We start from the raw sequence: 14,136 nt of genomic DNA on the forward strand, positions 1-14,136 counted from the left end.
ATATATCAAAATGTCTGTCTTTAACAGTGAGGCAGATCACATGTGCCCAATAATATTTTACACGGTGCTGAAGTTCTTACATAGGTATCATCAAAATGTATCAGAAATCTGTGCAGATATTTAAAGGAAAACTATGGAGGAAATTATCTTATTTTCACTTTTTGACTTTGATTGAAGATTTACCAATGGTATCACGTTTTCCTTTTTTGTTTTTTTAAGTTAGCAATGCTCAGCAATGTGTGAAATGGCTTTAACAGCTGATATTCAATGACCATTGTGTTTTAGTATCATGTGGTACACCTACAGCAATCCCACCATATTCAATGGCCCCACGAGCTCTCACAAAGTAACCAGCATTAGATTGGGCTGATATTTAGACCAGGGACCTGATTCAAGAAGCAGTGCTCTTCTCCCAATCAATATTGATCCAATGGCCCAGCACAGCATTCAGAGCCATTTTCCCGAAGAAGGTATCTTTTAAATTAGACATGAAAAATAGTGTCTCTACTGATGACTTTTGGTCATTTCATAAATAAACTAAAGATCCAATAGCATTCTTCATAAGAGTGGAAGTGTTAAATGCAGCTGATGTCCAGTACATTCTACCACCTGCCTACTTCACTTTCCCTGCATAAGCTGAACTCGTCATGTGTGCCCCTAAATAGTTTTGTAATGTGTAGTGTTGTTGTGCATCATTAACAGTTCACACACATGCCCACCAAAGTTCTTTCAGTGGTGTATAAAGTGATCATTGGTGTATAGGAAGGGACTTCGGGATTTTTGGGGATGAAAGGTACTATAGATCATTATCATTAATAGAAAAGGCTCAAATTATCAGCAAAAGCAAGGAATCGGAATTTATTTCCTAAATCTTACAGAATCTAAGCACACTGCAGATTTCGTACTATATCATAGCTACAAATAAATTATTTATTCTTATGTCAGCTATATGGAAACTCTGTCATTGATTTATTTTTCTGTCATGGAGAATAGTATTATGCAGTACTTCAAATTCATTTGAGAGAAAGAGACAATATTTTAAAAGAAATTGTGATAATGTTGCTCTAAAGGTTGCTATTCTATTTGACTGATTTTTCTGAAATGACTCTGGTTTTAATAGTGTAAACAGACACATTTTAGGACATAGCTTTCTTATTTTCATGCATAAAAATCATATACAAAAATGTATGGGGGTTGGGGGTGATAAAAAAATATTGGTGTGAAGGTGCTGATCTACAGAAAGTAGTTATTTGACAAAATTGTAGTGAAAATCTGGTTGTCATAAAAATAAATAAATAAATCAATTAAATAAAATAGCCTAAACAGGAGTTATTTAAATTAAGTAGCCACTCAATACAATATGCATCAAAAAGAAGTAATTTGAATGTCACCTGTTTGTGAAAGAAACAAGAAAGCAGCAGTTAAGAGAACGGAAAAGGTCAGTCTTATTGAATTCAATATATATCAAAAACAAAACTAAGCATCTTCTGATGACTAGAATACCCTGTCTATTCTTCATAATCAGCCAGTGTCTTGGTGATAATACTAAGTAAATTGAATGCCCTCAGAATTCATAGACAAACATTATCAATACACCTCCTTACAGCTAACACAGCTACCATATTAACTTTTATCTTTGACTGGAGAACTCTCTCATTAATTGATCGAGAACTCTCTCATTAATACTCATATGATGAAAGAAGAATAGTAATTGGACAGAGTCACCTGACCATTCTCGTTGTGCAAGGGATTACATTAAATCTGTACTATTATCCGAACAAATCCTCATTTTCCCTTTGGTCTAAACAGTTCTATGTAATGGGAGTGCCAAAGATTAATCCATTCATTAAATAATCCATGTTTTGACTTATTTTGACTTAAAGAAAAACAGGTAAGAATACAAAAGCTTATGAAAGTACAAACCCAATGTAAAGTTGAATCCAAATCTTAGCTCAACTTTTCTTGTTTTATTTGAACTGGTAACTTAATCATTAACATTTTGTCCCCAAATGAATAAGATTTACTGTTATGGGTCACTGGGAGTGTACTGAGAAATGATACAACTACATTTGCACCCTCCAATACATTGTTTTGTAATTACAGAAATTTCTCTTCTCCTGACATGGGTGGCCAGACCAAGATCTAAAGAATAAGAAAATGTTATTTGCTGTCTAAAATAAGCTTTTTCTAGTTTCTGCTGCTCTTAATATAATTTTTATATCAGTGAAACAATTCAAGTGCCAAAAGCCTTCTCTGAATCTTTCTCTGAACTGCCCTTAGCTGGAATTCTGTAGCAGCATTCAGTGCATAGAGGATTGTCCTATAAGTTTATCTGAAAGTACTTGGTTAGAACCTTACCAACAAAATCAAGTGTAATGCATTTGTACTCTCCTTGAGCCTGGTTTCCTAGTCTGCAATAGTTCTGTTTTCCTTGTTAGCCACTATGTGAGTTCAAGTTTCCTTTTTTAGACTTCACCAGCCACATTTAGCTCTTTCTGCTTATACTTCCTTATTTTTCTTTTATCTTATTCCTTCTCTGAGAATGAAGAGTCTCTGGGTCAAGTTTGATCGTTTCTGGAATGAGAGACCTGACATGTCCTAGAAGGGGCAGGATAGCACCTAATTTCAGCAGAGGGATCAGTAGGATTCTGGGAACCAGCAATACACCAGTGAAAGGCTGGAAGGAGATGGCAAAGTGGGGGTCTGCCACAGCTGTCTTATTGGCCATGACTTAGTAGTAGGATTCAGCGTAGCAGCCGTGTTAGTCTGTATCCGCAAAAAGAAAAGGAGGACTTGTGGCACCTTAGAGACTAACAAATTTATTAGAGCATAAGCTTTCATGTGGTAAGTTACTATTGAAATCAAGGCCATCCCTACCCATACGCAAAGCACACAGCTCCGTAGGGCACCAGGAAATGTGGGGCACCACATTTCCCGGTGCCTTGCGCAGCTGCTCCAGTCCCTGCTCCGGCTCTTCCCCAGCCCCCACTCCTTCCCCCCCCCCCCCCACTCCCCTGAAGATTGCAGCCAGGCCCGACCCTGCACTCGCCATGTGGTAAGTGGAGTGACCCGGCCCCAGCTTGCTCCACTCCCCTGGCTCCCAGCTGCGCAGCCGGCAAGTGCTGAGGGGCGCTTTCTCCCCAAGCCTGAGAGCCAGGGGAGCAGAGCAGCCTGGGGCCCCAGGCCCCGCCCCAGGCCACTGTGGGGGACGGGGGCTGGCCACTTCCTGTGGGAAGTGGAGTGACCTGGTCCCAGCCTGCTCCGCTCCCAGGCTTGGGGAGAGGGGGGAACCGCACCCCAGCACGCGGCTAGGAGCCAGGGGGGCTTAGCAGGTTGGGGCCGCATCACTCTACTTCCCGCAGGAAGTGGCCATCCCCCCGCGGAGGCTTGGGGCCCCACACAGCCCCCCGCAGGAGGGTTGCGTAGGGCACCAAAATAGCTAGGGACGGCCTTGATTGAAATTCAACATTTCCCTTGGTTTTGTCCTTCCCTCTTGCAGTGTGCTGGCTAATGGTTTACATGCAGTTCCTTCTGCTGGTTGGATTGTCAGACACGCTCAAGTGTCTGCTATCAGGAGTTCAAATGGTCGGGGGCTGTAATTTTGGAGCAGATGGACACGAGCTCTGTCACTATTTCCTGCTTTAAGGGCTTGTCTAAACATAAAACACTTTAACTATACTGGAACAGTTAGAGCAGAACAACACCCCTAGGCCAGATGCAGTTATGCTGGTATCAGTTTATATCGGTATAGCTTAGTCCTGTGTGGGAAGAGACTAAACTATCCTAGCATAAGGCACCAATATAACTCCATCCACACTAGGGGGCTGTACAGCTGTAACTATTGTGATTAAATAACAATCAAAATACCCTGTCTGAAATAATTATACCGGCACAACAACTGTGTGTAGACCAGACCTAAGTTTGTATGGTGACAACTGAATTCCTGGGTAGCCCTGGATTCATTAATCTTTTCCTTGTTCCCCTTGTATTTTCTTTACAGGCCCTCAGCCTGAGTGTTAATGAACCAGTAAAATATACCATTATTGCCATATTATTTATATCCTAATTATAATCTAACTTTGACTGAAGAATTTATATTAATTTTTAAATAATATAAATTGGATATTAATGTATATTAATATTAGAATAATACATATTCGTGGCATATTTTTAATAAGACATACAAATGTGTGTTTACCAGAATGGGCACTGTTTGAGTTCACCTACTCTGGTTTGATTTTATAGAAGAAATTCTCTGCAGAAACTCTATGCGCAGCCCCACGGCCTATTAGCTGATGAGCTCTATTATTGCCCTCCCCCTTCAAAAGTTCAACCTTGTCTAGCATTTTTTTGGCCACATCGTGACCTGGAGAGGCAAAAATAAAGTAGTGCAGACACAGCTTGAGCTAGTGGAAAATGACCCTTTCCGGGAAACCAAACGCTTGCCAGGAGGAGGTGGGTTCTGGTGCTAATGAAGCCATAGGATAACTTGTTTGGATAACTGTGAATGCAAGTGAACTCTTGGACAAGCTGGCTGTGTGGATTCAAAAAAATAAACAGTAGCCAAAATTAATTGATTGATTACTGTCTCCTTTATGAGATGTGGCAGAGAGGTGTCCATTACAGGTCCACCTGTCTCTTTGTGAGCTGAGTTAATAGAATATTTAAAAGGGGGATTTAGAGGACCATGCTGTCTCTCTCCTCAGAGGCTGTAGTCACCCATTGCCTCAAAGGCAGAGATTCTTTAGCAATACAATAACTTATACGGGGAACTCTCTTGTGTTGCAAATGGTTTCCTTTTGTGCAAGTCACTTGTACAGACACAGCAGCTGCAATCCAGGATTGTTTTTGGTTGACATCTAGATCAGGTGGCTGGAGTGGTGATTTTGAGTGACAACCATATGTCTTCACGGCAGAGTTAACTGGCATTATCTACACTTGAGTTACACCTCAACCACACGGTGAAATAATAATATTCAAGCTGTTGTGTCCATACTGGCACTGTACTCACTTGTGTATGGATATGTCTTTCCTGCAGAGTTAGCCTGGATGAGTGGTACCCTGGTCTGAATACCCAGTGAGCCTAACCTGGGTGTGAACAGCCACACTGAAATGCACTATACAAATTACTGCATCCTCACTGCTGCTGCACTCCCTCATTGGTGTCGCTATGGTGTCTGGGGGCATATCCCAGGGGGTTTTGTGCTGCAGTAAGCAGAGACACTCTGATTCCCTTCCAGTGAATTGTGGGAAAACTTGTCAGTCCTTCGTGGCATATGGGAGGAAGACACTGGAGGACTAGCAGTATTGTGGAGTGGGCATGTTACCAGTGAACACATTTTAGCCAACTTGAGTTTAAAGTATCAAAATGCTCTAGTTGAGGGACTGGACTGGAATCGAGTCAGAGTCAACACTTAAATTATGACTCAAGTTAACTTTGCAGTGAAGACAAGCCCATAGTCATGGTAAATAATGCAGTGTGTTTGCAAAGGAGTTACAGATCAGCTGGGACAGTGTTTTGAGACAAAGCATTTGGCTAAGAGTTTGGGTCTGGCTGTTCTACTGGAGTCCTGGAAATTCTGTACTGCAGCTGTTCTGCTCTTGACCTCTAATATCCCTGTTCAGTAATTTACATCCTTGTAAATAAAAGAGTGGAACTTAGTCTATCTTGTGTCTGTGCCAACCCATATCTCTGCCAGTCAGAGTCTCACCCGTCCTGACCATCAGTCACGGCAATATTGGTGCATTCTGAAGGAGGTGTTTAGAGTTGTGTAGCCAATCTATGGAGAAGGCTACAGAGCTCTCTGAGGAAAATAGTTGGAGTCTCATACCAACTCCCAAACATAATTTCTAGGAGTGATAGTGTGCTGACATCCTGAATCCCAAAAGTGTTGCTGGACAGGACAACCTCAACTTCATACCATAATTTATCAGCGGCAGGTGTATGCTAATATTGTTATATTATGCTATGTTTGTTCCTTAGGCAACACATGTTGCAGATGTTTGTCTTCATTTAAAGCCATGGGTTCACTCCTGCTCCCTCCTCTCCACTCACTTCCAACATTGGCTTCCTCCATTTCTGGTCCCATGCCACTGATCACCTCTGGGGACTCCACAGATTTCTTTCACTACAAATGTTTCTTTACATTCACTGCTCCACTGCCTCCCATGTGAAGTACACTGAGACCAGGCTAACAAAGCAAATTGCTTATTTGTGATTTTAATTCCCTTCTTCAAACCTTTCCCCTTCCTGTGGTCTCCTCCCTCCCTTTTCAGGATCTCTCCAAATTCTTCAAGATCATCCCAGGCCACTGTGGCCTCCCTCCTCCCCATTCTCAGCACCTTTTTCTTTATTCACCTGTCACATAGAGAGAGAAAATGAGAACTCAGAGTAATCTCTCCATCTGTGCCTTTGTCCCCATCTCCTCCCACCTGCCAACCTTTTTGGTCCCTTCATCACTCACTCCCCCTCCTCTTTAATCTCCCCTATTCTAAGTACAAGAATGCTTTCATTTTCCTCATCCTCAAAAAGCCAACCCTTGACCCCAGCTGTCTCTCCACTAGGTCCCTCTTCCCCTTCCCCTTTAAACTCATGTAATAAGCCATTTACAACTGATGCCCCTCCTCCTCCTTCATCCTCCAGACTGGCTTTCACCTCCTCACTGAAACTGCTGCCCACAAAGTTTCAAGTAACTTCTTCCCGCTCACACCTCAGGGAACTTATTCCATTCATATCCTTCTTGCCCTCTCCACTGCCATTTATCACTTCACCCTCCTTGACATCATATCCTCCCTTGACACTTTGTTGGACTATTTTTTTGCTTGGTTCTCTTACTATTTTTCTGATCTCTTTTGATGAATTCTATTCCCCAACAGTCCCACTCTAGGGGATCATATAGGGCCGTACCTTCAATCTCATTGTCTTCACCTGCACCATGTCCCTAAGTGCCCTTATGCACTCACAAAATGTCAACCATTATCTTTGTGCTGGCAACTCACAAGCCAGTCTCTTTTCTCTTCGTTTGTTCCTCCTCTGTTTAATCTTGCATCTCCGTCAGTTTCACTGACAGTTGTTGCTGGGATGTCTTGCTGAGCTCCTTATCCTCCGGCTTTTCTTCTTCTCTCCATTGCTCTGTTGACCTAGGCAATACCATAACCTAGGCAATCACTCTCAGGGGACATGTGATAATGTGGAAAGAATAATCATAGCGCTCCAGCTGCAGAGAATGGAAAGCTAAACCCTGTGACTGAACAGAATCTGTTAAAGTGAGAGCGGAGTGCTTCTGAGCATGAGGAAGGGAGGCTCAGATTGTCATTCACATTTCTCATTTCAGCAAGCATCTAATCCTGAAATATCAAAGTGATTTGAATAAACATTGTCACTAGCGTTCTCTGACCAGCACAGATTGATTAATAGCTTGCTTTCCAGACCAGCTGCCCATGTGTCGGTAGGTAGACATAAGGGGAAGGATGTGATAAATGAGGGTATATGTGACTGAGACCCTATTACCATGTTTCTGCATGATTAAAATGAGACACTTAAAATTCAGCTGTCCATCATCACAGTACCAGGAATAGAGCCATGATGCGTTCATTCAGACAGAAGTTGTAATAGGCCCTGTCATGGATTCCGCAGCACTCTTTTAATAGATACAGACTCCCATTCTAGGCTCTATGCCCTGGCACAAAGGCGCAACATGCTGGTCCCAGAAGAGGATGGCTAATGACAACTTTCCTGATATATGTAAGCTGCATTCTAGGAGCAGTTCTCTAATGTTCAGGTCCTGTCTGAGGATGGAGGGATCCTGGATCATGACTGGCTCTCCAGTTGCAGCAAAACACTAGTGCTCTTCTGCCCCTATTACTTATTATATTTTTTTCAGCTCACAGATGCAGCATGATCAGCATTGGCTGGCCCACCTGGGTAGATTGATGATTATCCTGTACTTCATGATGTCTTTCAGGGTTGGGGGCAAGCAGTGTTTATTAATAATAACAACAGTAAAGCAGTATATGATGAGGCAGTATTCCTAACTCCAGTATTGCCTCCTGTTCTTCATAAGCGACCATGACTGGCTCCACTCGGAGCTTTGCTTACAGATATCTCAGCAAATCAACTTCTGGAGGAAGCATCTAAAAGCCCTCCTGGCTTCTCTTTGTACTACCAATTGGTACAACATGAGCTGTCTTGGACATCCTCACAAACTGGTCTAGGAAAAAACATGGTTGAGATCCCACTTCATCTGTGCCATTGGTGATGGCATGGGTCAGATGGAATAGACAACTCAAAGCAGTGCCTCTACACCTGAGAATTGAGCTGGACGCAATATATTGGCACTGTATTGCCAGCCCTCACCAAGGCTATGTACCCCCATAATGCTATTTGAGTGATGCTCAGCGGTCTGTACTTCAAATAGGGCATTGCCTATGGTAATGTGGTATTTAGCTTTGAGTCAAGTGAGACCATTGGCCTCCCATTTTGGAGTCAACCTTGCCCTCAACTCCTAGGAGCAACCTAGTTCTTTGGTTACCCCAGCACTGGTAGCATCAACAACAATGGACCAACTCTTGGACTATCTAAAACAGCAGAATACATTGATAGGCCTGATCTTTTCAACCAACCAAATTGCTTTGATGGAGTCTCAGCTGTTTGCAGTGATCATGGCACATCAAAGTAGTGTTTTGACATGGAAGTTGGTAAGCACCAGCAGTGAAGCAGATGCCATGGGCATGTCATATCCTTTATTCTCATCTCATACTTTAGTCGGTTTCTCTGATGCAGCTAGAATTGGTCTCAGGGCTTATGTTTTGGTGTAGCCTGAGCTGGAGGAGGCAGTGCAGCCAGTGTCAAGACATGGTCCAGCAATGCAGACTGTGCCTTGAAACTCTAGGAGGCTCCTGGGCACAAGGTTTACCACTCTGCAGTGCTAGTAAATCACACCGGGAACTCCTTGTATTTCATGAATAAATATGAGTTTAAACTGTGGATCCTCTCCCCCAGATAGTAACAAGAGATTTAAAAAAACCCCAAAACTTAACAGTGGGTGTATGGAGACCTCCAGAACTCAAGTGTAACTATCCTGTGATGTCAAAGCTGCAGCATGAAGATAGCTCTCTCCTTCACTGATATTTGAAGGCTTGCATGGCTGCATGAATCTGAAGTTAATGTAGAAGTTTGAGGAGCTGCTGTATGCCAAAGGATACCTTTTGGGGAAAAAGACAGAGGCTAGTATCATGAAAGCCAATGTGATGAGTAGTATCCCTTGTGTTCTCACTGCTCCACCAAGATAGCATTGTCCTTTCTCCCACCGCTAATGATTAACATGTGGCAATCTGAAAGCAGCTATAAATGGTGAAGTAAACTTCTTAAGAAAGAGACCTTTCCACCTCAGGATCCTGTCTGGTATGTAGAAGGCAGAGAATGGCCACATCAGCAAAATTATTTCACAAGTCCCATTAAAAAACAACAAAAAATCTTTCTAACCCAAACCAAAAGTTAAGATACTTTTAATTGGATTTGTGCAGTAATTTTGCAGATGTGGTCATTCTCTGCCTTCTTTAAACCACAGAGAGGGCATTGGGATCAGTGTGAATCATACATTCACTCACTTGTGCTTGCAGGAGTACAAGTATTTGCACCTCTAAAAATAATTTTCCAAGATGCGAGTCCTATTCAATGTAGTGAATAGTCAGTTCTTCAATATTTGAAATATTTTAAAAATTTAATCCATATTTTACAAAAGAAAACAAAGTGAAAGAGGCAAAATACCCTTGGAGAAACTTGGCCATGATGATAAAATATAGAAAATCGTATGTTTTTACCCATATCCTTATGCAATCTAAACTATAGTAGTATATGGGAAAGTACAGATGGCTGCCATCCTTAGCCTTCTATGGTATGTAACACAAATCTCATTGTTACCCAACTTAAAATGGAAGCTAAAATGTTACAGGACTGCTTATTATTTATGGTTTACCAATATGTAGTGCTTTATATACATGTTAAATGTATATAGACAACCGATATTTGTGAAGGCGAGTGCAGAGATAGACATGCGTACCCACCATACCATGAAGCATGTAGGTATTGAGCATTTAATGTTTTACTCTTATTAGGATCCAAAATGAAGAAATAATCAATGAACGGTCTAGCAGTTGTTAATCACTAGACTTCAAATATAGATCTGAGTATCTTCATGTCTGTGAATAAGAACAGCTCAAAAACATCAATTAATACAGTAGTTGGGTATCACTGAAGTGCTGAGGAATTCCATTTTACCTGCTTTGTATCTCCTTTGTGTCTGCCTCCCATGCTACTTCAAGATTTATTATGTTAAGCTGCATCGTTGCCTTGGGAGCTGTGCCCAAATTAGCAGCATAAACGTGTTGGTATGTCCCTCCTTTTCCCACACTCTGCCAGAATGATCCTCATACTAGTTCCCCTCTGCCCAGCCCACCAACGCAATCAGCCCTAACCCCCTTCCTTTTCATTGCCTCTGCCCTTATAATAGTTATGTTATAATCATTGCTTACAATGTACAGAGTCCATCTTCAAAACACTGAAAATGTATAAGCTAAGGAATTCCCTTTTCTGCTATGCAAAGGCAGGGAAGCCTCAAAAGGTGAGTATATTCAGTATAATGTACTAAGCTTTCAGCTTTGTGGCATTTCTTGCTTCTTTGCATATTTTCCATTTCTTTTGTCCTTTGTCATCATCATCTGCTTTCAGGTTTTCCCATTTGTTGCTTCCTTTCCCTTTCTGGCTTGTGCTCTCAGTTTTCTATTCAACTGTCTGTCTCTCTCTGTTCCCCCTCCGCCCTGAACAAATCAAGCTTCCCAGTCTTGCGTCTCCCTTCCTTTCACACACATTCTGGTGTATTTCCCTCACTCACCTGTCCTCTTTTATTGACCGGCCCTCATTTTCCATCCGTTCATTGTCCCCGTTTCCTCCCTATTTTGTTTCCCTCTTCCCTATTCTCCAGCCTTTTATCCTTTCTTCTGTCCCTCTCTTTCTCTTCCCCAGTATCCTTTGTACTGCTGTTTAATCAGCCACCTCCGAGATATTTATATCCCGAGGGATCGCTAGTGGATTCCTGTTCTCCCTCACACCCTCTTCTGCATGCCATCTGCCCTTAGGACGCCTTGCCTTAACTCCTGCAGTCAGGCCCAGCCACGCCTGTGAAAGGAATCCATTGTGACACCTCGCCATTTGCTCCTCATCTTTGTTATAACAAGACAGCGTGAGGTGTCATGCAGTAGCACAAGCAGCAGCTGTCAGACTTCGCACTTGGATGCCTGTCACTGGTACTGATGAGGCTAGTGTGAGTTAACAGCTGGGGCTAGGACTGAGGACAAGACTGTGCCCATTGCTCTCCTCAGGGGAGGGATTTTCAAAAGTTTGGAAAGAGACAAAAAGTATTCCCAAGGCCTGTCCCCAAACTCCAGATTTCTGGCCTCCCTCACCTACCTCCTCTCCCTGACCAGCTACCATCCTACTCACTCGCTCCTAAGCAGGCAATCACGTAGTTATCTGCCTCACCACCTTCTCAGTTCCTACTCTTCCCTTTAAGAACTGTGGAACATAGGTGCAGCTGCCTGTGATGGGCCCTGCACGTTCCCTGCCGGCCTTATCCGTCGGTTCAGATGACTCTGCCAAATGTCCACCCCTTTCTGCCAGCCACTTATTTTGTTAATGCTGTACTGTGCTGTGGCATATGGATCATCCCATCCCAGAGAGGGCGAGAGCTCTGTGGTATGCCCAGTGTGCTAGCTGATATGGTGGGACAGGAGCCACAGGAAGCGGAGGAGGGCAAGGGCTCTTGCAAGGGAGAAGAGCTGGGGATAGGGAATTGAGAGGCCAGAGCCCAGCCATTCTTTACATTACCGGGCCACCTTGCTTAGCACAAGGCCAGGATAGCTGAAGACGATAATACTTCCTGTCTTGTAGGCATGCTGTACCAGTACATTCTGACCCAGAATGAGCCCTGCCTGGGGGTTCAATTAGGCAATTCCATGCCGAGCTGCCTCAGTGTTTTCCTCAGCTAGAAATGTAGGTAATTTCTCCTGTCTGTGTAACATGCTTGCTCCCCTGCTTTCATTACAGGCCATGGCCTCTGTTCTTGCGGTCGATGTGTTTGCGAGGATGGATGGTTTGGACAGTTGTGTCAACACCCAAGAAAGTGCAACATGACAGAAGATGAGAGCAAAAGCTTTTGTGAATCAGCCAATGGCATATTGTGCTCGGGAAAGGGTAAGCAATGCATTGGTAGCTGAGCTACCTTACATCACTCTTCTGGAAGATTAAAATGTATGGACGTGGGTTGTTGTTGTTTAGTAACACTTTCTTCCAAAGTCACCCATTGTTAGAGGGCTGGTATAACTGGCTTCATAATGCATCTAACCTTGTTATCACACCCACTGTGTCAAACGCTCCCTACGTGCACACGCATTCAGCTGCCTTGCTCTCCAGTGCCATTTGCTAACAGCATGGGATTTCACAGAGCTGTTATTGTCTGCGTCTGTCTTGGGTAGTTGTATCCTATGAACTAAATTATGCTATTTGATTGAGTAGTGCTGAGTGGCAGGGGCTGCCCGCAGCACGGCGCTGCTAATAAAGGAAAGCAGAGTGCTGCAAGTAGCACTGTGGGGTACATGTTGAGCAGCAGCACTTGCTATGCCTGTCCAAAAGCCATGCGAGGGGAAAGCAAGGCCTTGGCAATACCCACAATCTCCCTAAGACTTCTCTCCCCCCCCCCCTTAAAAACATTTTAAAACATATTATCTGCACTGTTGTGTTTTTTCACATCTCCAGTTGGAAGTCCTGGCTGCCTTCATATGAGTCCAGCTGTACAGGTTTGGCCTAGAGAGAGAAATAATTATTAGATGTTTCTGAAATATAACTAAACTAAGCTCTTTCGGGGTGTTCTCTCCCAGGCTTGGAACAATTTATTTCACTGGAAAGAGGATTTCTGGCTCGCTATGGTGTAAACCACCTACATAAAAATATCTCACACTCACCCCCCCCCCCCCCCCAGCAGACCAATGTGGGAGACGAAACATGGTTCCAAGCCTACATCCTGCTTTCTTTGATGCTGGGGCTAGCAAAGGGGGGAGGTAGGCGGCTGAACCAACCTCTGGCACAAATTACAGCAGCCACCACCAATTTATGCCAACTGGAATGGTCTCCTGGGGACGATGCTGCTGGCTCTGGAGTGCAGTACTTTCTGACCCCACCTGCTCCAGTCATGCCACTACTTCTTCCATAGCCTCCCCAGTGTGGACAAGGAGCAGCAGCAGCTGGTGTAAAGCTGGCTGCAGGGTTCCTCTGCATCAGGCAACTCCCTCGTTGCCTCTTTTTGGGAGTTTTAACTTGGTGCAAAAGGAATGTAACCAGGGCTAAAGAGCTGGCCCTCTCTCTTTAGGTAACATAATGGGTCAGAATTCTGTTCTTGATTATTGTACCAGGCTCCCTTCACTGCTAGGGTGCCTCCTCCTGGCTGCTCTGAGGATTAGCTCCTCCCTTTTCTGTTGCTTGTTCGTGCACCCTGCTGCCCCATCTCTCTCTCTCTCTCTCTCTCTCTGCAACTCAGGGTGCTCTCTCTTTGTGGCTTGGCCCTCTGGCCAGCTCGCTGTGTGTTTTCCCCTTCCGGGAGTTATCAAAGTCTCTCCATCCAAAATGACAGTCTTCTCCCCCACTCTCCTGATGGTGCCACTTCCCCAGTGGCTGGTAGGGGAACTGGGGCCCACCTTCTACTCTGGGTTCCACCTCAGGGACTGTCCAATCATCAGCCAATGTCTGCAGCGTCTCAATTTGCTGCTGTTTCTTGGAGACCTTTCCTAGGCTTTCGCTCCACCACCTTCTGGGTAAACCCTGCCCTCAGGGCTAGATCCCTGGAGGTATCTACTCTCCCCTGGGTTTCCTTCATTCCCACTCTAGCACCCAGAGAGTGGCTGCAGACTCCCTCACGGCAGTCCTGCTTTATTACCGACTTCCTGGCTTTATACTAGCTGTGCCTGTTTCTTCTCAGAGGGGCTCCATCATCCCTCTGGGGTTACTTAGGCCACCTAATTCCCTTCAGTTGAGGCCTATTCATGTAATTGGCCCATTCCGAAGCTAGTGTGGGATGAACACCCCAT

General features: G+C 44.0%; 1 protein-coding gene across 2 annotated transcripts in view; it reads left to right on the top strand.

Moving 5' to 3' along the window:
* The window catches only part of ITGBL1 (integrin subunit beta like 1), a 247,265-nt gene that overhangs the window by 227,999 nt on the left and 5,130 nt on the right, over nucleotides 1-14,136 (top strand). The window contains exons 9-10 of one of the 2 annotated variants that reach the window (XM_074963182.1): nucleotides 10,605-10,622; nucleotides 12,104-12,250. In XM_074963182.1, the coding sequence (XP_074819283.1) occupies nucleotides 10,605-10,622; nucleotides 12,104-12,250 (165 nt within the window). The remainder of the gene's footprint in view (nucleotides 1-10,604; nucleotides 10,623-12,103; nucleotides 12,251-14,136) is intronic. The other variant, XM_074963189.1, reaches the window with a different exon arrangement.

This window comes from Natator depressus, chromosome 1 (genome assembly GCF_965152275.1).
Source record: "Natator depressus isolate rNatDep1 chromosome 1, rNatDep2.hap1, whole genome shotgun sequence".
Taxonomy (NCBI): Eukaryota; Metazoa; Chordata; order Testudines; family Cheloniidae; genus Natator; species Natator depressus.